The sequence below is a fragment of the Scardinius erythrophthalmus genome (assembly GCF_964197995.2).
Source record: "Scardinius erythrophthalmus genome assembly, chromosome: 7".
NCBI classification, from domain to species: Eukaryota; Metazoa; Chordata; class Actinopteri; order Cypriniformes; family Leuciscidae; genus Scardinius; species Scardinius erythrophthalmus.
In genome coordinates this window covers 37,918,785-37,938,558 of record NC_138227.1, presented here as the reverse complement: position 1 = coordinate 37,938,558, position 19,774 = coordinate 37,918,785, and the positions used below count along the sequence as shown (strand labels likewise).

At 38.4% G+C, this 19,774-nt stretch overlaps 1 protein-coding gene across 3 annotated transcripts in view; it reads left to right on the top strand.

Annotated features, from left to right (window-relative positions):
• The first annotated feature begins 8,692 nt into the window (after positions 1 to 8,692).
• Positions 8,693 to 19,774, top strand: part of amotl1 (angiomotin like 1) — a 50,143-nt gene continuing 39,061 nt past the window's right edge. The window contains exons 1-7 of one of the 3 annotated variants that reach the window (XM_081370787.1): positions 8,693 to 8,846; positions 9,106 to 9,244; positions 10,757 to 11,963; positions 12,344 to 12,665; positions 12,857 to 13,001; positions 14,645 to 14,725; positions 17,490 to 17,635. In XM_081370787.1, coding sequence (XP_081226913.1) covers positions 10,822 to 11,963; positions 12,344 to 12,665; positions 12,857 to 13,001; positions 14,645 to 14,725; positions 17,490 to 17,635 — 1,836 coding nt within the window. In that variant the 5' untranslated portion in view covers positions 8,693 to 8,846; positions 9,106 to 9,244; positions 10,757 to 10,821. The remainder of the gene's footprint in view (positions 8,847 to 9,105; positions 9,245 to 10,756; positions 11,964 to 12,343; positions 12,666 to 12,856; positions 13,002 to 14,644; positions 14,726 to 17,489; positions 17,636 to 19,774) is intronic. The other 2 variants (XM_081370786.1, XM_081370788.1) reach the window with 2 other exon arrangements.

Here is a 19,774-nt window from a genome sequence, read left to right as displayed (position 1 = left end):
ATGGATAACCACTTTGATTCCCTTTAGTCAACAAAACAGGTCACTGAGAAACGACTTCGACTGGAAATAAGCAGCATAATGGACCTCATAGAGTAAAAAGATAAAGAACGTACTCTGGACACATAAACTCAACTCGCTGACTGTCTTACCAAAAATGGAGCGTCTGCTCTGGTGTTATCGAAAGCACTTAGTGAAGGACTGTGGAAAGTACATTTGAAAAGACTGAACACTTTCAACTGCATATGCAACAACTGATTTGTTGTGGTAACTGTGGCCTTTGTTATATATGGTTTCTTTAATATATAACATTTTTATTTATATTTTCTTTGTTTTTTGTTTAAAGTATAGGTAGATTGTTAACATGTTATTTCCCTTCTACACTGTTCACTTCGGGCTTCAAGGTGTGAAAAGGATAACGCATGCGCTGGGTTCTGTTTTGTGTGGTTGTTGGTAATGGTGGATATGTGACACCTCGCTGTGCATCATATAAAGTGTGTTATCTACATGTAAACTTCGTGTTTATTTGAAGTATCACACTGAACTAAGAACAGTACCGACATGTCCGACAAGCTGAAAACTGCCGAGGGTTTCGTAAAGGTGGAAAAATGTGGCAAAATATTTGTTTCTGATGTCTTTTTTGCTAAAAAGTATAACAGATAAAGCATATCGGAAATATAACCACATGATTTCCACATGATTCCAAAGAATGCTTTTACCATCACCTAATACATTAACCCACTTGTTGAGAAAATACTAAATCTTTTATTGTATTTTTCGGTGTACTCTTTTGCAGCACTTTATTATAGCTGACATGCAAGGACGAGGCTGTTAATATAGGCCAGGAAATTTAATATTGCTGAATATCACTGTCCTTGAAAAGTTCACTGTAAAAATAAAAGGTGCCTGGAGGAACCTTTTGGGGTTCTTCACTTTGCCACACCGGCGGAACCGTCTGTAGATCCTCTAGGCACCCTTTAAAAAGGGGCGGTTCTCTGAGGAACCACACAGGTTTCCTGAGGAACTCTAATATTAGGCTCTGTGTGGAACCACTTTGGGTGCCTCCAGGAACCAAATTTAATTTTTTTTTATATTTAATTTCATGTTGTTACTATGGTTACCTTTAACTTCTATTATAATAAACAAATTGAACCAAATACAAAATAAGAATTGTTTATTACATATTTGATATTCATTTTTATACATACACTTCCATGCACATGGGAAAAAAAGCTAACAATTAATATCAATGAATACACAAAAAAATATAATACATAAGCAACATGAATAATCAACCATACAATAGATAAACAAGAAAATACATCTCAACAAAATGCATGGAAACACATGTTCCACAAAATAAAAAACAATGTAAAAAGAAAAACATTTTGACTAATTAAAAATGTCCATCTTCACTTAACTTTAACACATTTGTGTTTCAGTCCGATGGTAAGTCTAACATCACTGTTTCCAAGTCCAAAAGCTCTATCAGATGCCAAAAACAAACAAACAGTGCTAATATGCACTCATTGTGCTGTAATATTCCTGAAAATTATGATCCTAACCTTTATCTCTATACCGAAATCTCAGATGGTTAGTTATTCAGCTATTTTGATTCATAAAATGTTGAAGTCCGGGATGCCGTGAGACTGGAGACTGTAATGTACACTATGGCTTTTGAAAAGCTTAAATGTGTGACTTGAATCAACAGTGTTCATAAATGGTTGTTGAGTATTCTCATGAAACAAGATAGAGGAAGTAGAGGCTTCGACCTGGAAACAGTATTAAGGTGCAGTAAAATGATCTGTTGTTCTGTGAATGTTCACTGGTGAATTCAGTCATTTCAATAAGAATCCACACGATCAGCAATTTTGTTTGTGGTCAAAAATGTCACTATGGGACCAAGTTGGTGTGAGGTACTTAAAGAGTAAGAAAAGGGAAAAGGTACAGCATAGTTTTCCGTTTGTTTTTCCTCTTTTCTGGTGGATGGTCTAGGCACTTCAGTGATTTTCAGGTCTACAGGAGGATTTTTATTCTTGATCAAACTTGTATTTCAGCTTACCGAGATCTCTGCAAAGTACAAAATTTACTGTTAGTAAGGGTATTAAATTGATAGTTGTGAAATTTAAATAATTTCCTAAGCCTTGTGATGTTCCAAACCTGTTTGACTTTCTGTCTGTGGAACCCAAAAGCAGATCTCAGGCATAATGCAACCCCAGTCACCGATCGCTTACACTGTATGAAACACAAGCAGAAAATAGTGTAAATCATTCATGAAACCATTCTTGTTCACTTGTCTGGTTCAGTTCAATGAAACAATTTATGTAAAAATGGTTAAGCTCCAAAAAATGTCCCAGAAAAGATCCTAAAAATAATCAATGAGTTCACAACTCATGTGTTATGTCATTCCGTTGTGTTGTAAGTCTTCTGAGGCCATATAATATTTTTTTCCTTTTTTTTTGTAGAAAAAGAACAAACTTGAAGTTATCAGAGTTAAAATGTCTTATATTCAAATGCAAATGATAAAGATATAAGAAAAAATGCATAGCATTATTTGTGAACCAAACGTGATATTATTTTTCTGAGTAACATTAATGAGATTTGAGAGCATGAGGGAAGATTTTCAGAAAAAAAAACTGATTAAAAAACACAAGTACACAGTCACAGTCAAACAATACAATTTCACACAGAGAAAGTTTATAGTAATAAAGTACTTGCGTGTGGTGCAGGTAACTTACTGTAATTCAATGTTGCCACTGAAATGTTCAGATTATTTTAGAAATGGAATGGTTGTTCTGGGGAAACAAAAGAACAAAGCAAAATATTTATTGACCATAAATTACTTTAAAATGGTATTTGAGAGAATGAGGGCATGTAGTAAGTTAAAGTAAGGCTAAACAAAAACATACCAAACTATATTAACCTGCTTTTGTTATTCAGCTAAATTAGTTAGGCTATATCAGCAATTTGACGACACAATTGTAAGGAATATGTTGAACTGAATGACTAAATCAATCTAAGACAATAAGTCAATATTTCCATTTGTTCGTTAGATCAACGTAAGTTAACGTTAGTTAACATCGCGGCTAAAACCTTCATACCAGATAGTGTGCCATAAACGAGGGGTAAACACTGTAAAAACGTAGTAATGTATAATAAATTTAGTTTATGTGTGTTTGAATATATAGTGGGTATACTCTCTGTATTTATATATATATATATTTGGCGAGTTTACAAACCTTGTAATGGAGAGCCGAACAAACGGCGAAAGCTTTGATGAGGAGAGCCGTTACTTTCAAAGTTCAAACCCGATGACGTCGATCAGCTGAGCTTTGTTGCGCGCGAGCAGCGCGAGCATCACTGAAGCGACGACAGCAGAGGAATAGCAGCAGTTTCGAATAAAATAAAACAAAACAGAATAAAACTCTCTCCTCCTGGTTCTTCTTCTTCATATTATTATTATTAATATTATTATTATTTTGTGTTTTTGTTTAAGGTTTAAATTATTTAATAAAGTTGCCTATAGGCCTACTAAATGCTACCCAAGTGAAAAAGACATAGGCTACTGTTAAATGTTGCCTATTAAAAATGCATTAAAGTATATTTGTATTGAAGGTCTACTAAAAACACACTCAAGTACATTTTTAATACATTTAATAGTACGTCTTTTTCACCTGTATGTATACTGAATCAAACTTAAGTATAGCCTGTAATAATAATAATGATAACAATAATAATAATAATAATAATAATAGGATAATAATAATCTTATTCTGGCCTCACTGAACCATTGGGTTCCTCCAGATTCTGGCTTTAACATAAGAGATCTTCCAGGAACCACTTAAATGTTAAAAGATCTTCCAATAACCCTTTTATCGCATTCAAGTTCCTCTATTTTCCCCCAAAGCACTTCGAGGTCTCATGGTAATGAAAAGGTGACTCCAGAACCTCTGAACTAAATACAAAGTGCTTAAAGGATCCCATAAGTTCCAGCAAGAACCTCAAAGATTGTCAATGCTCCTCCAGTAACCCTACTATAGGAGAAAGATCTTAGAGGCACCTAAATTACATTTTGAAGTTCCTTGAGTATCCAACAGGATATTTGAGGCTCCTTTAGTTTTTACAGTGTTGTTTTTGCGAAGTACATTCAGGATATTCTGAATAATATTCACCTGACATAAAAGAAAAGTATTTGTATTATTGATAAGCAAATATATTAAAGCTGTATTTGAAAATACAATCAATGCATTTTCCCTCAAATAACAGATCTGTTATCTTTGTTTCATTTACAATTAAAATTAGACTGTGGATTATACACAACTGACATAATGCAGCAAATTCTGAAGACTGCATTTTCTTCTTTTGCTTGCAAAGAGGCAAAAACATCCACATGACCAAATAATGTGGAACGCCCATGCATAAACCCAAGGAGTGATGTGTAATTATGGTCAAGGGTGGGAGCCCATTGAATTCTGGGACAGCTAAAAATGGCCACTGAGAGAAAAATAGTGAGACATGTTTAGTTTGTCTGGGATCGCCTTGTGGTATTTGACAGTAAATCATGTCAGTCTTTATGTTATGTTATTATTGACGTTATTTTTTGAATAGCATTCCATTTTATTGAGCATATTTCAAAGACTAATATAGTTTTTCTTGCTTTGCTGTAATTAATACTGTAATTTGTTGTGAGAGCAGTTTTTCATGGACCAGAGTATTGAGATAAGTTATTTCATGTGGTTGCTCACTTAAGTTCAGACATTCCAAGTTTGTACAAAATGTCCCCACAAAGATGGCAATATCTGAAATCCTTGTCCTTGTGTCCTTTGTTTGGTCCCCATGAGGAAAACAGCTTATTAAATCAATCAAGTGATTTTTTTTTTTTGAAAATGTACAAATGAAGAAGGCTTTCTGTGATTGGTAGGTTTAGAGGTATAGGGTAAGTGTTATACAGTATAGGTACACATCATTAGGTCTATGGAAAGTCCCCATTAAACACATTGTGAAAGCCAAATGTTTACAAATGTCAACATGAAACATGTCCAAAACTGACTTGTGAGGAAATTTTAGGTAGTTATCAATCAGCCAAACCATTTGCTTTATATCTACTCATATCAAAAAGTCTTCATAAATCATTTTGATAGGACAACCAATGTGAAAACAATGTGTTTGTATTTATGACCACTAAGTGGAGCGGGTAAACTATTGTTCCAATTAAACTTCAGTAAATGTGCCCAAGCTTAATTTCTGTATTTTTTTTATATACACTGTTAACCCTTGCTGTAAAAAAAGGCCAAATTCTGACAATATCATACCATTTTACATTAAAAGAGTAATATACCGTAGAAAATAAAAATAGCCTACAGGAATATACTGTGAATTAACAGCGCTCAAAATCTATGCTCAGAGGCTGTTTTCACAATCACACCCTATACCCTCATTCACTATTCCCTACATTAGTTCACTAATATAGTCCCCTTGACAGAGTGAATGAAAAGAAGTGAGTGAATTGAGACACTGATGAACACCTGAAAAGCAGAATCACTGAAGGACAGACAAACAAGAACAGAAAAAAAAGAGAAACACAAGAACTACAACTGACTTCCAGCCACCGAATGTGAAACCAGTTTACTAACCTGTTTACGATTATTTCTTTCATACATGTACAAAAGTTCTTGTTGAGAATTAACAGAGATTTAGTTAATAATAAAGTTTGTTGTCACCATAATGGGGATCAGTATTTGCTTTAGTTGGTCTCTTGTCTCTTGACTTCTTACCATTTATCTCTCCCTGGCTGCTGTAACAGTGAGTTTATAAAGCACATTTGTTATGGCAAGAAAGAGCCAAGAGGAAAATGATCAGGTGTTTTTGGCTTTTGTGATGATATCACAACCATCCTAGACGTTTTTACAAAAGTTTTGTTGTGGTTTCAAATGAAATAAGTTCACAGTAATACTTTGCTCATGTTATTAATGCATTATACATTTTAGTTAATACATTTAAATGACAGTTGGTCAATTTAAGGCAGTCGGTTTCTATAAGTGAAATTAGTTAACTCGAGTTTTAGTGCACTTTTACAGTAACATACTGTAGATTACAGTACAGAACTGTACAATTAACAGTAAATTACTGGCAACAGTGTTGCCAGTATTTTACTGTAAAAAAACCTGGTAAGGATGTTTGAATCTCTGACATTTTTGTCTATGTTCCTTTGTCTGTGTATGTCTGTATTTATGTCTCAGATTTTACCTACCTCAACCCACATCTGTTTCTCACACTCCCTTGTTCCCATTCCAAGGCCTTTGGAGTTTGCTGAACTAGCATGTCTGGGCAGAGTGTGTGTGAAAAGGCTTGGACTAGCATGTCAAGACACATGCACTGAGGCTACATATTTTGTGCCATTTCAACATCATAAAAGCTTGCACACAAAACATGCATTTCTGAGTTCCAGTCGAAAAAACTTTTCACATTATAAGGACAATTATAGAACATCTAAAGTAACCTCTTTGTAATATTACTATTGAACACAGCAGCACCAACAATACTAGAAGTAACAGAGGAGCAACTAAAGAGGTAGGACACCTTTTAAAGAAGTTTTAAAAAGTGGCAGGAAAGATATGTGATACAGTATTACTACTAGAGGAAAATACTTTTAATTACTTTTTATGATGTTTTCCCCCCTTTTCTACAGTCTTTTAGAACAATGTAGATGGAAAACATTTGTCTTGAGAGTGCCTTACCTTGTGTAAAATAGTATTTGATTTTGCTTTATAAAAGCAAAATCATGATGCATAGATTTTTTTACACACCTTCACGTCTGTGGAATACTGTTTAGCATCTTTTCCGCTCGACAGATTAGACAGCCAATTCTGCTGCTTAAGGGTGTAATCTTTACACATACACACATATGCACAATGCTCAGTGTTTAGTATCTTTGACGGTTTGGATCTCTGCTTAATATGATTACTTGAAACTAAATATTTCGGTAACACTTTATAATAACTGCATGCTATGAAACATTAGTTAAGCATTAGTAAATAGTTAATGCATCATTTATAAAGCAGTAATAATCAATGTGTTAAATAAATGCTTTACTAACAAGTATCCCTACTGTAATTCATGATTAATTCAGGTAGGCCTAGTTATAAAACATTTAGTAGTTGTCAGTTAGCTATTTTTGTGAGCTCATCTAAAGTGAGAACTATTTATGCCTTGCATAATATGCATATTAGTTTTCAAATTTCTGATCTAGCCAAGTCAGAAGTGTGATAAATAAAAACATTTGTTAAAACAATGATCATCTTGAATATTAAATAAACGTATTGACTGATTTTAAGTTTAAAATCATTATTGACTGATTTTAAAAGTGAGCCAAAAATGAGTTCAGCAGCACAGATAAAACCAAGAAGTATAAAGAAACCTATACAGCATAACCTATCTATGCTACATTGCATGCACCTTGGGTACAAATACAATATGATATTGTTTGTTTACAGTCATTTTTTGAGAGTGCAGTTAAAAACAACTGTGAAATTACTGTGAAAGTAATGCAATTATTAACCTGGAATATAATGTAATTTCACACTTTTTTTTAAGTGAACTTGTTGACTGCATTCACAGTATTCCATGGCACATATTAAGCACTTAAACATGTATATTTGTATGTTGTATGAATTTGGTTGTTTTCAATATTACTGTACATTGAAGACCTGACATGATTTTCTCTCCCAAAACACTTAAATTTTAACAGGAGTGTGAATTCTTGTTATACCCACTATAAATACTATAGACAAAGATTATTTGATATATTGAAGCACTACTCTTCAGCACAATGGTGACCCACAAAACTCAGACAACAGAAACCCTTTAAATTCCAACAGAACGTTAAACACTAACAGATCTCAGCAGAGGAGGGTTAAACAGCAAAAACAGATAGATCACATTAAGGTGATCAGCGTTTGCTTTAATTGGTCTTTTGACCCTTGAGTTTTTAACTTTAATAATCATCATTAAATAATCAGGGTCACAGATCTCACACACATACCCAAGAGTAATCACTGATCAAATGTTTTTTTAATTCATTAAATGTTTTTTAAATATTGCAGTATAAACACTGATACTTTAATAAGATACCATAATCAGATACTTTTTTGTGCACAAAACATTTTGAACTGCTAATATATTTAAACACACACAGACATCAGTATGAATCTCAACAACTGTGACATGCTTCATGCTGAAATGCATTCTGGGAGCTACCATACTATAAAACTCATCCATGGATCCCAGCATGCAATGCAACATGCATCATGTCACGGTTGTTGAGATTCATGATTCCTGATTCCTGAAGTTCCAAATGTTTTGTGCACAAAAAAGTATCTGGCTAATATCAGGTTTTAAGTATCAGGTTTTAACAACAGTGTTAAAACCTTTTATTCTTTGCATAACAGTGTTTATACTGTAATATTTAAAATGAATATTTTATCATTTAAAAAAAATGTTTTAATGTAGGGCAGATTAAACATATTGACAATCTAGACAATCTAATAAGGTTTGTATATATTCTAAGTGTTTCTGTTAAATAAATATTAATGAATATGACAATTTTTTTACTTTATCCCCCCCCCCCCCCGCACTTATATTCTTAACTGGCGCTAGGACCCAGGAACGCATGTTGGCTAGCGGGTCGGGCACACACACACATTCTTGCCATACCACAGTGAATGGACATGATTGTTGCAAGCCAGTCAAATGTGTTCAGCAGCAGCGCTTCGGTCAGCTCCAGAGAGTCCCTACTTACAAAAACTCTCCCCCGTTGACAGATTGAGTTATCCGTGTCAAGATCTCGCTGGGTAAATGCGACAACATAAATTTGCTAGCTTATCTGCCTTGTTTTTCAAAGTTTCCTCTGTGAATTCAATGTAGCGGATGATGTGATCAGTGTAACGTGATGCGTGACTCATGTTTACCAGCTCTCAGATGGAGTTTAGATATCTGCATGTGCCAAGCACTAGGATTTATCTATTAATAATGCTTATTGATTATTTTTTTTTTTTTTCAAATGCAATGGATAAGCTACTTAGTAAAGTCAACTTTTTTTTTTTTTTTTAGATCTGACTGCATGGACATTAATTGAATATATGCTTCTTGTAATGTTTCATGCGCCTGTCGGTAATGTGGACTGCGGTGGGGCTTTAGCTGGCTACGTAATGCTGAAGTTCATCTAGTGTTTCTATTTTTGGTTTCTGGGGTATGTTTCCCTCTTCATTCCTCCTGTCATTTCACATATGTTGTCTTGTTAATTATTTATAGAACTTTTTTTTTGACTGAATCTACTGTAATAAATGTGCAGTTGTCTCGTATTTCTATCTGATCTGATCCACATTGATTCAGTTCAAATAAATGATATAATGATAAAACCAGTTCATAAATATGTTATATAAAGAACACTTTAGGTTACCTGACAAAACATAATCTTTTACATGATCACATTGTATTAAAGAGAATGCGATTAGTTGCGTGTAACGAAGCAACAACTGAATGTCCTAGACCTCTTCAAAATCAAGAACGATATAGGCCTTCATATAACGGTAACGATCTGTTTATTCTAATCGCTCGATGCAGCGATGTCGCTTTAATGCGTAAGCTTTTGAAGTCAGGTGAATCTGATTGGTTTTATCTTCCATCAGCTGGAAAAAAAATAGTTCTGAAAGTGATTGCAAAAATTTCGTTTTTCTGTGGTCCCTATTCTCGTGGAATTAGAAATAATCCATGCTTTTATTCTGAATTAAGTAAAACATTTGAAAAGGTAACTTTTATTATAGAGTAGGCTCTTATTTGTAAGTTTTTGTTGTTGTTAGAATACCTTACGAAAGATAACAAAAACACATGACAGATCATAAAAATTCTAGTGGCACAATCCAGAGTATGTCCTTTGGGGCTTTAGGAGTTGTAATGTCCACAGAAGTGCTTCCGGCTACAGACATCAAACATCCTTGTAGTTCCTCCTTATTCCTCCTGAATATAATGTGTTTGACATGTTGTGTCAGCCATCCATTATAATACAGCAGTTCTGGCTCTCGAATTTGATTGGCTGAGCAGTGCTGATATACAGTCCAAAAGTCTTTTCACAGTTTGTCTGTGTTTGTAAGTAAGCTGTCAGTCTTTTCAGTCTTTGCAGTCTGTGCACTTCGCACAGTGATGGGGAGTTTTCAGTGACTCTTTCTCAAGATTATATCATTATGCCAGTAGGTGGAGACATTAACTGTATTTATGAGTGAGCCATTGAATTGTTCACTCAACAGATTCGCTCAACAACACTAATTTATTGGTCCATTAAACAAAAAAAAAGAAGAATATTATGAATATAGCATATAATAAATGCATATAACATACTTATGCTCATGTAATATGTATTATGTAAGCAGTTCAGCGCTAAATTTATGCTCTTTTTATTTGAAGTGTTGATTGCTTCCAGTGTGAATGAATTGTTGAAATACACAGAAAATGTGTCCAATTGGAATTTTTATTACAGTTGCTGAAGTGAACATGTAAAAAGGGGAAAGAAAAGTAAGATCCAACCAATTAAAAAAAACATGCAGAACTATAGCCCAATTGCCAGAGCCTAGTCATGTCCATGACTGTATATATATATATATATATATATATATATATATATATATATATATATATATATATATAGTAATCATTCTTGATTTTGTATTAGTATTGGAATAATTATTTGCTCCTTCTCCTTTTGTAGATAACATTATCCAATTCATCGGTACGTATCCGTGCTATTTTTTGCCCACCCCTGCAGCAGCAGACATGCACAGTTCTGAGGAGAGTGCGTCTGGAACTGTGCTTCACAGGCTTATGCAAGAACATCTGCGATACGGAACAAGTGGAATTGGAGGAGGGGTAGAAAACGACAGTTCTCAGATGCTAAGCAACCCCACATCTTCAGAGAACCTACTCCTTGAAAAGGAGGGTCAAGGAGCCCATTCATATCAGTTTATGCCCTTGCAGTTTCAATCCCGACAGGAACCTCAAGGCCAGGAGCATCAAGTGGACAGCAGTTCCATGGAAAAGACTTGTGGTGTGAGCCCAGGTACAGGTCAAGCAGTCCAAGCAGCCCAGACATTGTCCGGATTTGACACCTTAGAACTTCCGTCTTACGAGGAGGCTAAAATCCAGTCTCAGCTGTACAAAGGACAGCAAAGTCTGATGGACCCTCAGTCCCAAATCCCTGGCCACAACCAACAGACTGTTCAAAATCCAGACAACCTTTCAAACAATCTTCAACAAAATCAGAACCATGTCTTTCACAAGGAGGGCCATGCACACCAAAGTCAGCTCCAACACAATCAGGTTCAGCAGATACAGTCTTCAACAATGTCTGACAGTCCTGCAAGCTCACATTCCCATCTGCAATCATTTTCTAACACACACTCACTCTCTTCCCCTCCTTCTCTTTCGTCCTCTTCCACTTCTCTCTCAGCAGTTTTTGTGGAGGGTCAAGCATGGGCCCAGCAAAGGGGAACTGGTAGTACATCTCTTGATGAAGGTCTGACAGAGTTGAAACAGGGTCATGTTCGCTCACTCAGTGAAAGGATCATGCAACTCAGTCTAGAATGCAATGGAGCTAAGCAAAGTGTGGGACCTTCCAATTCACCTTGCTCACGAGACACTTTTCCTTGTGGGTCTGATGATAATACAGCAGATTCCCTCTCACCAACTAGTAAGACCTCCATGAGTAACCTACAACTTCCACCACCATCCTTACCCTTACCTCAATGGAATTTGGATCAAAGAGGTCCTCCCCCAGAATATCCTTTTAAATTTAAGGTACAGACTATGCTTTCGCCCACATTACACTCCAACTCAGAATCTCTGGAACAGGGACACTTCTACAGTGATACCTTGAGAGCAGCCATGTTGGAGACAGTGCCACTTAGAAATATAGCAAGGTAATTGTAACAGACACGTAAAGGTGAATTGTGTCATTTCTGCGCCACTAGCAGCACCAATTGGAACTGCAAAAATTATGGTTTCCAAATTCCCCCAAACAGATTATTACAGGTAACCATTGGATGAGCCAGACACTGACATGTTCGACCAATCAAACAAACAATGTTTTAAGGTGGCTCAGTGTTTATAATTTAAGCCAGCATACCAGTGACTTATTTATAGTTGTCTCTGCATTAAACTAACTCACATCTATTTAACTTGTAAATTATAAACTGTTTTAACATCGGAAAATGTACACACTTCACCTATGTATTAATTATGAACAGGTGCTAACACATTATCTGTCTCACTTTTCAATCACTATCTTTCTGTATTTTAGACAGTGCCCTTTGTCTTCATCACAGCAACAAACACAGACCAGTCCCATGGCTTCTGAGACTTGTATCCTGCCCTCACAGGCTTCTCAGCAACAATATCAGGCTATATCCCTGTCTCAGTCCCTGGGATTTCCTCTAGATCAGACTGGATCTGAGACCCAGGGACTGTCTTCTTGTGTGGCCCTTTTTGGACAGCCTTTCCCAGGGGAAACGTATGCCATGGTAAGCCATGCCAAGCAGATGCTGGAGATCCTAAAAGAAGAGAACCAAAGCCTTAGACAAGAATTTCACAAGCAAAAAGAGAAGGCCAGCAAACTACAGCGGGTACTTTTCTGTCTGACTCTATCTATCTATCTTATAACTTCATTGGAATGTGGCAGAAATGATCTGTGCTGTGGTGATGAAAATATTTTTGGGATACTGTCCAGTATGATTTTAATACAGCACACTGACAGGAGGACACTGGCATTATTATTACAGTGCAGCATTAATGGGAGTTTGTGCTGTATTTGCAGTTGGAGGTGGAAGTTGTGCACCTGTCAGAGGCACATGAGAGTTTAGTGAAGAGCACATCCAAACGGGATGCTTTGGAAAAAAACATGAGGAATAAACTAGAAGCAGAGATCAGGCGTCTTCATGATTTTAACAGAGACTTGAGAGGTGAGATAGTGCTCATGCTTTGATTAGAACCCGAGTTTTATTCAAAATTAACTTTTTAAAGGGGTGGTTTACTGCTTTTTTTCTTTGCATGATTGTGTTTATGGGGTGCAATATAACATGTCTTCGGGTTTTTTTTTTTTGTTTAAGTCTTATTTTTCATAAATTTCACCTTTATTGTAAGCCGCTTTCTCCTCTGTCATTTGAACGACCGGTTGACTTCCTGATTCTATGAAAACACTCCCTCGGAAACAGGCAATGGGCTCAGATTGGTTAGTTGGGCCTGTGTGTTGTAATTGGCTAAACTGCGTAGTGCATGTTGTCCGGAAACTTTACGCCCATTACCTTTACGGGCGAAAGTTGCATGTGCTCCGGTCAAATGTAAATATCAGACCCAGAAAGCGGCAATGAAGAGAGTCAAGCAACCTCCGCAAGAACGGCTCTTACAAAACGTTTCTGAATGGTACATTTTTTATTATTATTATTCTATTCTAATCTACTATTATTATATATGTATTTCGATATGCTGTTACTTGAAAATGCTACTGCTGCTTGTTAGCTTTTGAGATACGGTTTTCTCCTGATTAAACATTTAATATAACTGAATAAATGACTGAGTAATACCGTTTTTTAAAGTTATTGTTTTAACTTCAGCAGTTTGAAGTTTGCTGCTGCGATTAGGCTACATATATATTTTTTTAACTTTATACACGTTTGTCTTATACACACAAAATAGCATCGAACTAACTGGCTATAAACAAACAGCGTTGGCATTGGTTTACGTTCTTGATCAAATCGATCGTCATAAAATATACATGGAAAATACATTTACAAAATTAGTGCATAATTACAAATTCAGGTTCAAAATGTTTGTACGCGTTTGTACGTGTAAGTGGCTACTAAAGCCAGCGCTGGCATTTGTTTACGTCCTTGATAAAACTAAAACATTACGTCTGAAATTATACATGCAAATACATTTCAAATTATTAAGTCTTACTTACAGGTTGTGGCCCAACAACTGCTGTCTCTGGTTGTAAAGTTGGAACTGCTTCATGTTTTAGTAACAGTTTCTTGTTGAATCCGGCATTGAATTCGTGGAGATTCTGGATTCTGTAAAATGCGCAGCACAGAGAGCTATTACGATTGAAATTTTCAGGAACATAATCAAACATAAATTTTAGCCATTGTTGACGAACTACAGCGTCCGTATGAAGCCCGAACACAGAAGACCTGGCAGCTGGGTGAAAATAACACACTTTCGACAGCATGGCTACAGCTCTCCACTATAACTCCTCCTCTTCGACAAAGCCGCAGAAATATGGCCATGCCCCCTTTTTTGCATGGGTTAGTTACGTATAAAACCCGGGAAGTACCTCGTTGTAGTCCCATTCGAGTCGTTTTTGTAGGCATTAAACTTCCTGATTTTTAAAAGTCGATATCTCTGCTTACATTGAACTTTCAGCGCAGCAACTTTGCAGATAATGTTCATGCACCAACAGCAACATTACACACTATTTAAAATGAAAAAAGTGAAATCACAATCAACCACCCCTTTAAGTATTTTATTGATGTGCTTGTTAATTTAGTTTATTTTAGCTGTTCTTGTGTCCTGTGACAAATAACATTTTCTCATATGTGTTTTTAAGAGCGCTTGGAAACAGCCAATCGTCAGCTAGCCAGTCAGGAGCTGGAGGGACAAGATGACGGACACTTGTATCTTTCACACAGTGAGATTTTACTGCTTTTTGTACATCATTACCAGGGCTTGACATTAACTTTTTTGCTCACTAGCCAATGTGGCTAGTGGTTTTCCAAAGTTACTAGCCACACAGCATTTTTACTAGCCACATTTTTGTTGTTGTGAAATTACCTGATAAAAGTTGACTATGGCGTGCTAAAATGTACTTGAACTAGATTTACAACCCTTTTAAATGTAAAACCACTGTATACACCCAAATCAAGACTACATAAATATATAACAATACAGGTCATTATCATTAGCTCTGATAAGGTTGTGTGTAAAGCTCCTTTTTAAAATAAAACCATGTATTATGTATTATGTCGCCACATTGCTCCACCGGCAAACGACATAACTCCAGCAGGTTCTTTGTTGTCTGTCACTAGCGACAATATTCATTAGGGCTGTCAAAATTGCTCAAAAATGACCTTCGAATATTCCCTCTAAAAAAAACACATAGCTTATATTCGAACTATTCGAACATCTGGTTGCGCATTTTGTCAATGACGTGCATTACGTCAATAACAGGACAAATTAATACAAAGAGACATAACTACTTGTATAGGTAGTTTATTTAAGTTTAAACATATTTGACAACGTATTACCTACACGAAAACAAGGAAATCAACTAATGGCCAAGACCGCAGACCTCACTCACTCTCGCTCGCTCACTCGCAGGCACTCTTCATCTCTCTAGCCCTCACACTCAACACCAAACGCGAATAGAGCATCTGGCGCGAGTGTAAAGACGCGTTTACGCGCGTCTGGAGGTCTTGCGGCGCGAATGAGGCGTCACGCGCTCTGTGCATAACAGTTTAAAAATGAACAACAACAATAAGCGAATGTTGAGTGCTGATCAAGAGTTTAATGCAAGCCATTTAAGGTCGCGACTCTTATATAGCAGGCTTCATTCAGTGATTGAAACAAATATTATTAACATTGATTGAAGTTTTACAGTAGCCTATATATAATCGACATTGAATGCTCCGAGCGAGCTGTGCTGTGGGAAACATGGAACTTTTCCTTGACATGAAACGGTAAATAATCAAACCAGTGGAAGCCTGCAGTGCATGAAACTGCTGTATCTAACCTACCTTATTCATGCAATATCTATTCAGTCAGTACAGTAGCCTACACTTCAGTAATGTTTCTGTTTAACGTTAAATAAAATGACCCCTCAGGCAGCGCGCCCACTCACAAAGCAGACAGCCGCGCCTCTGCTACCGCGGGCGTTTTTCCACATTCGAATATTAATTTTCACCTTCGAAATTCTGTTTTTTAAAACTATTCGAATATATATTCGAATTTAGAATATTCGTTGACAGCCCTATGGGAGTTGTAGTGTCGTAGTGTCACACTTATTTCAGATGCCTTTTGAAAAGACTACAATTATTCAACCCGCCAAAGTGGCTAGTTGGAGTGACTGTGTTACCCGCCACGAGCAAAATCCACCCGCATTTGGCGGGTTGGCGGGTGTTAATGTCAAGCCCTGATCATTACTCAATAATTCTTTTTACACTATTTCTGTTTGCTTGGTCTTTCCCCCCCAAAATATTTAATCTGATCAGGTTGTCTAACTGCTCAACCCAAATGAATGCTTGCTTCCCTCCCTTAACTTCCTGTGCCATTTCCTTGCTTGCTCTCTCTCTCTCTTTCTCTCTCTCTCTCTCTCTCTCTCTCTCTCTCTCTCTTTGGGGAAAAAACTAAAATTACATAATTGAGCAAGTGCATAAAAACTGTGTTCTTGCCTTACTCCGATTCACTGGCAAGTCTACAATAATATTTATGTTTTAAGAGGTTCAGAATTGGATTTGGCAGCAAATTTCATGTTTGCATCATTTGAATGTTTGTCATATCAGATGATATATGCTTTGTAGGACTTTCTTTTTTTTTAGCCAGTGGGTCTTGGTGTAAAATGACTGATGTGCCCTGATATGATCACAGGCAAGCATAGGTGTGCCTCAAATTATACGATTTCCACACAGTAGAGCAGTGCTAAAGCACAACTGTGGCCTGTTACACAAAGCTAGTTGAATTTCAGAGTAGGTTTAGAGTTTGACATAACCATATAATTCAATTATCTGCCAACTCAGGTTTTGATTCAGAGTTTATGATTAACTCTAGTTTCACAAAGCGCTAAAAAGAGCAATTTAGGAATATTAAAAGCTTTATGTTTTCTAAAGCTTGTATGGGTATACAAAAAAACCCTAAAAATATCAAACTAATAATAGTTGGTATAAAACTAAAAAAAAAAAAAAAAAATTCACAGTGACCTGCTTTAATTTGGAGCAAGAGATACAGGGGGAGTGGCTTCATGACCGCATCAGATATATGTCACTCAAAGCTGTTAGGTCCAGTTTTGGTTTGTGACCTCTACATGGCTAACCTGCTCCAAAGAAGGTTTTATATTGGGTAAGTTACCATGGTGAAGAACACTGCTAAAAACCAATCCATCTTCTTGAGCCCAAAAAAAAAAAAAAAGTTTTTTTCCTCAAACTTATCTGGGGAGCCACTGAAACTGGCTTTGTGTAATAGTCAATTAAAATAACAAGTCTTCAATTTATGTTTTTAACAACAGATGACCATAGATAGGACAAAGATTCACAGTTCACCTTTAAGCTGCAGTCAAAGAACAGCAATCTATATGCAGACTAAATACACTAAATAGAGCACCATATACTACTTATTACACTGAAATGTTGAAAAACTTTTTTCTCTGAAACAACTTTTTATTTTGTCTTTTTTTTTCTCAGGAAGAGAAAGTCTGAAAGATCTAGAAAAATTAGAGATGGAGGCAGCTGATCTCCGATCAGCCAATGAGGATCAGCGACGACACATTGACATCTTAGAGCAGGCTTTAAATAACGCTCAGAGCAAGGTCGTCAAACTAGAAGAAGAGGTGAGTCTGTAACATATTAAACAACATCTGAGGGATGAGCAGAGGCCAGGATCTTTGCAGCAGATTAATATAAACATGATCCAATAGATGAAGAACACAGAAGCACAGGAATAGAATGTCCAAAGCACAGGAAGCACAGGAATGGAGATCCAAACAATGTCAAAACAAGAGTCTTTGAATGTACATCAACATAACATGGGACATTACTCCCCCTACTAGTAGGCGCTTCCTGGAGCCAAAAACAACACCTTAATGGTGGGAGGAGATGATAATGATTAACAGTGGGTGGGAAGGTGGACCAGGACCCCTAAGCAGAAGAGTACCATGGGGGAATGGATGGAGGAAGAGACCACAGTGGAGCCAGCGGAGGAGGAGACCACAGGGAAACCAGCAGAGGAAGAGACCACAGGGATGCTGGCAGAGGAAGAGACCACAGGGAAGCCGGCAGAGGAAGAGACCACAGGGAAGCCAGCGGAGGAAGAGACCACAGAGAAGCTGGCAGAGGAAGAGACCACAGGGAAACCAGCAGAGGAAGAGACCACAGGGAAAACAGTGGAGGTAAAGACCACAGGGAAGCCAGTGAAGGAAGAGACGACAGGGAAGCCAGTGAAGGAAGAGACGACAGGGAAGCTGGCAGAGGAAGAGACCACAGGGAAGCCGGTAGAGGAAGAGACCACAGGGAAGCCAGCAGAGGAAGAGACCACACGGAAGCTGGCAGAGGAAGAGACCACAGGGAAACCAGCAGAGGAAGAGACCACAGGGAAACCAGCGGAGGAAGACACCACAGGGAAACCAGCAGAGGAAGAGACCACAGGGAAACCAGTGGAGGAAGAGACCACAGGGAAGCCAGCGGAGGACGAGACCCCAGGGAAGCTGGCAGAGGAAGATACCACAGGGAAGCCAGCGGAGGAAGAGACCACAGGGAAACCAGCGGAGGAAAAGACCACAGGAAAACCAGCGGAGGAAGAGACCACAGGGAAGCCGGCAGAGGAAGACACCACAGGGAAACCAGCAGAGGAAGAGACCACAGGGAAACCAGTGGAGGAAGAGACCACAGGGAAGCCAGTGGAGGACGAGACCACAGGGAAGCTGGCAGAGGAAGAGACCACAGGAAAGCCAGCAGAGGAAGAGACCACAGGGAAACCAGTGGGAGAAGAGACCACAGGGAAGCCAGCGGAGGAAGAGACCACAGGGAAGCCGGCAGAGAAAGAGACCACAGGGAAGCTGGCAGAGGAAGAGACCACAGGGAAGCTGGCAGAGGAAGAGACCACAGGGAAGCTGGCAGAGGAAGAGACTACAGGGAAGCTGGCAGAGGAAGAGACCACAGGGAAGCTGGCAGAGGAAGAGACCACAGGGAAACCAGCGGAGGAAGAGACTACAGGGAAGCTGGCAGAGGAAGAGACCACAGGGAAGCTGGCAGAGGAAGAGACCACAGGGAAACCAGCGGAGGAAGAGACCACAGGGAAGCCAGCGGAGGAAGAGACCACAGGGAAGCCAGCGGAGGAAGAGACCACAGGGAAGCCGGCAGAGAAAGAGACCACAGGGAAGCTGGCAGAGGAAGAGACCACAGGGAAGCTGGCAGAGGAAGAGACCACAGGGAAGCTGGCAGAGGAAGAGACTGCAGGGAAGCTGGCAGAGGAAGAGACCACAGGGAAGCTGGCAGAGGAAGAGACCACAGGGAAACCAGCGGAGGAAGAGACTACAGGGAAGCTGGCAGAGGAAGAGACCACAGGGAAGCTGGCAGAGGAAGAGACCACAGGGAAACCAGCGGAGGAAGAGACCACAGGGAAGCCAGCGGAGGAAGAGACCACAGGGAAGCCAGCGGAGGAAGAGACCACAGGGAAGCCGGCAGAGAAAGAGACCACAGGGAAGCTGGCAGAGGAAGAGACCACAGGGAAGCTGGCAGAGGAAGAGACCACAGGGAAGCTGGCAGAGGAAGAGACCACAGGGAAGCCGGCAGAGAAAGAGACCACAGGGAAAATGGCAGAGGAAGAGACCACAGGGAAGCTGGCAGAGGAAGAGACCACAGGGAAGCTGGCAGAGGAAGAGACTACAGGGAAGCTGGCAGAGGAAGAGACCACAGGGAAGCTGGCAGAGGAAGAGACCACAGGGAAACCAGCGGAGGAAGAGACCACAGGG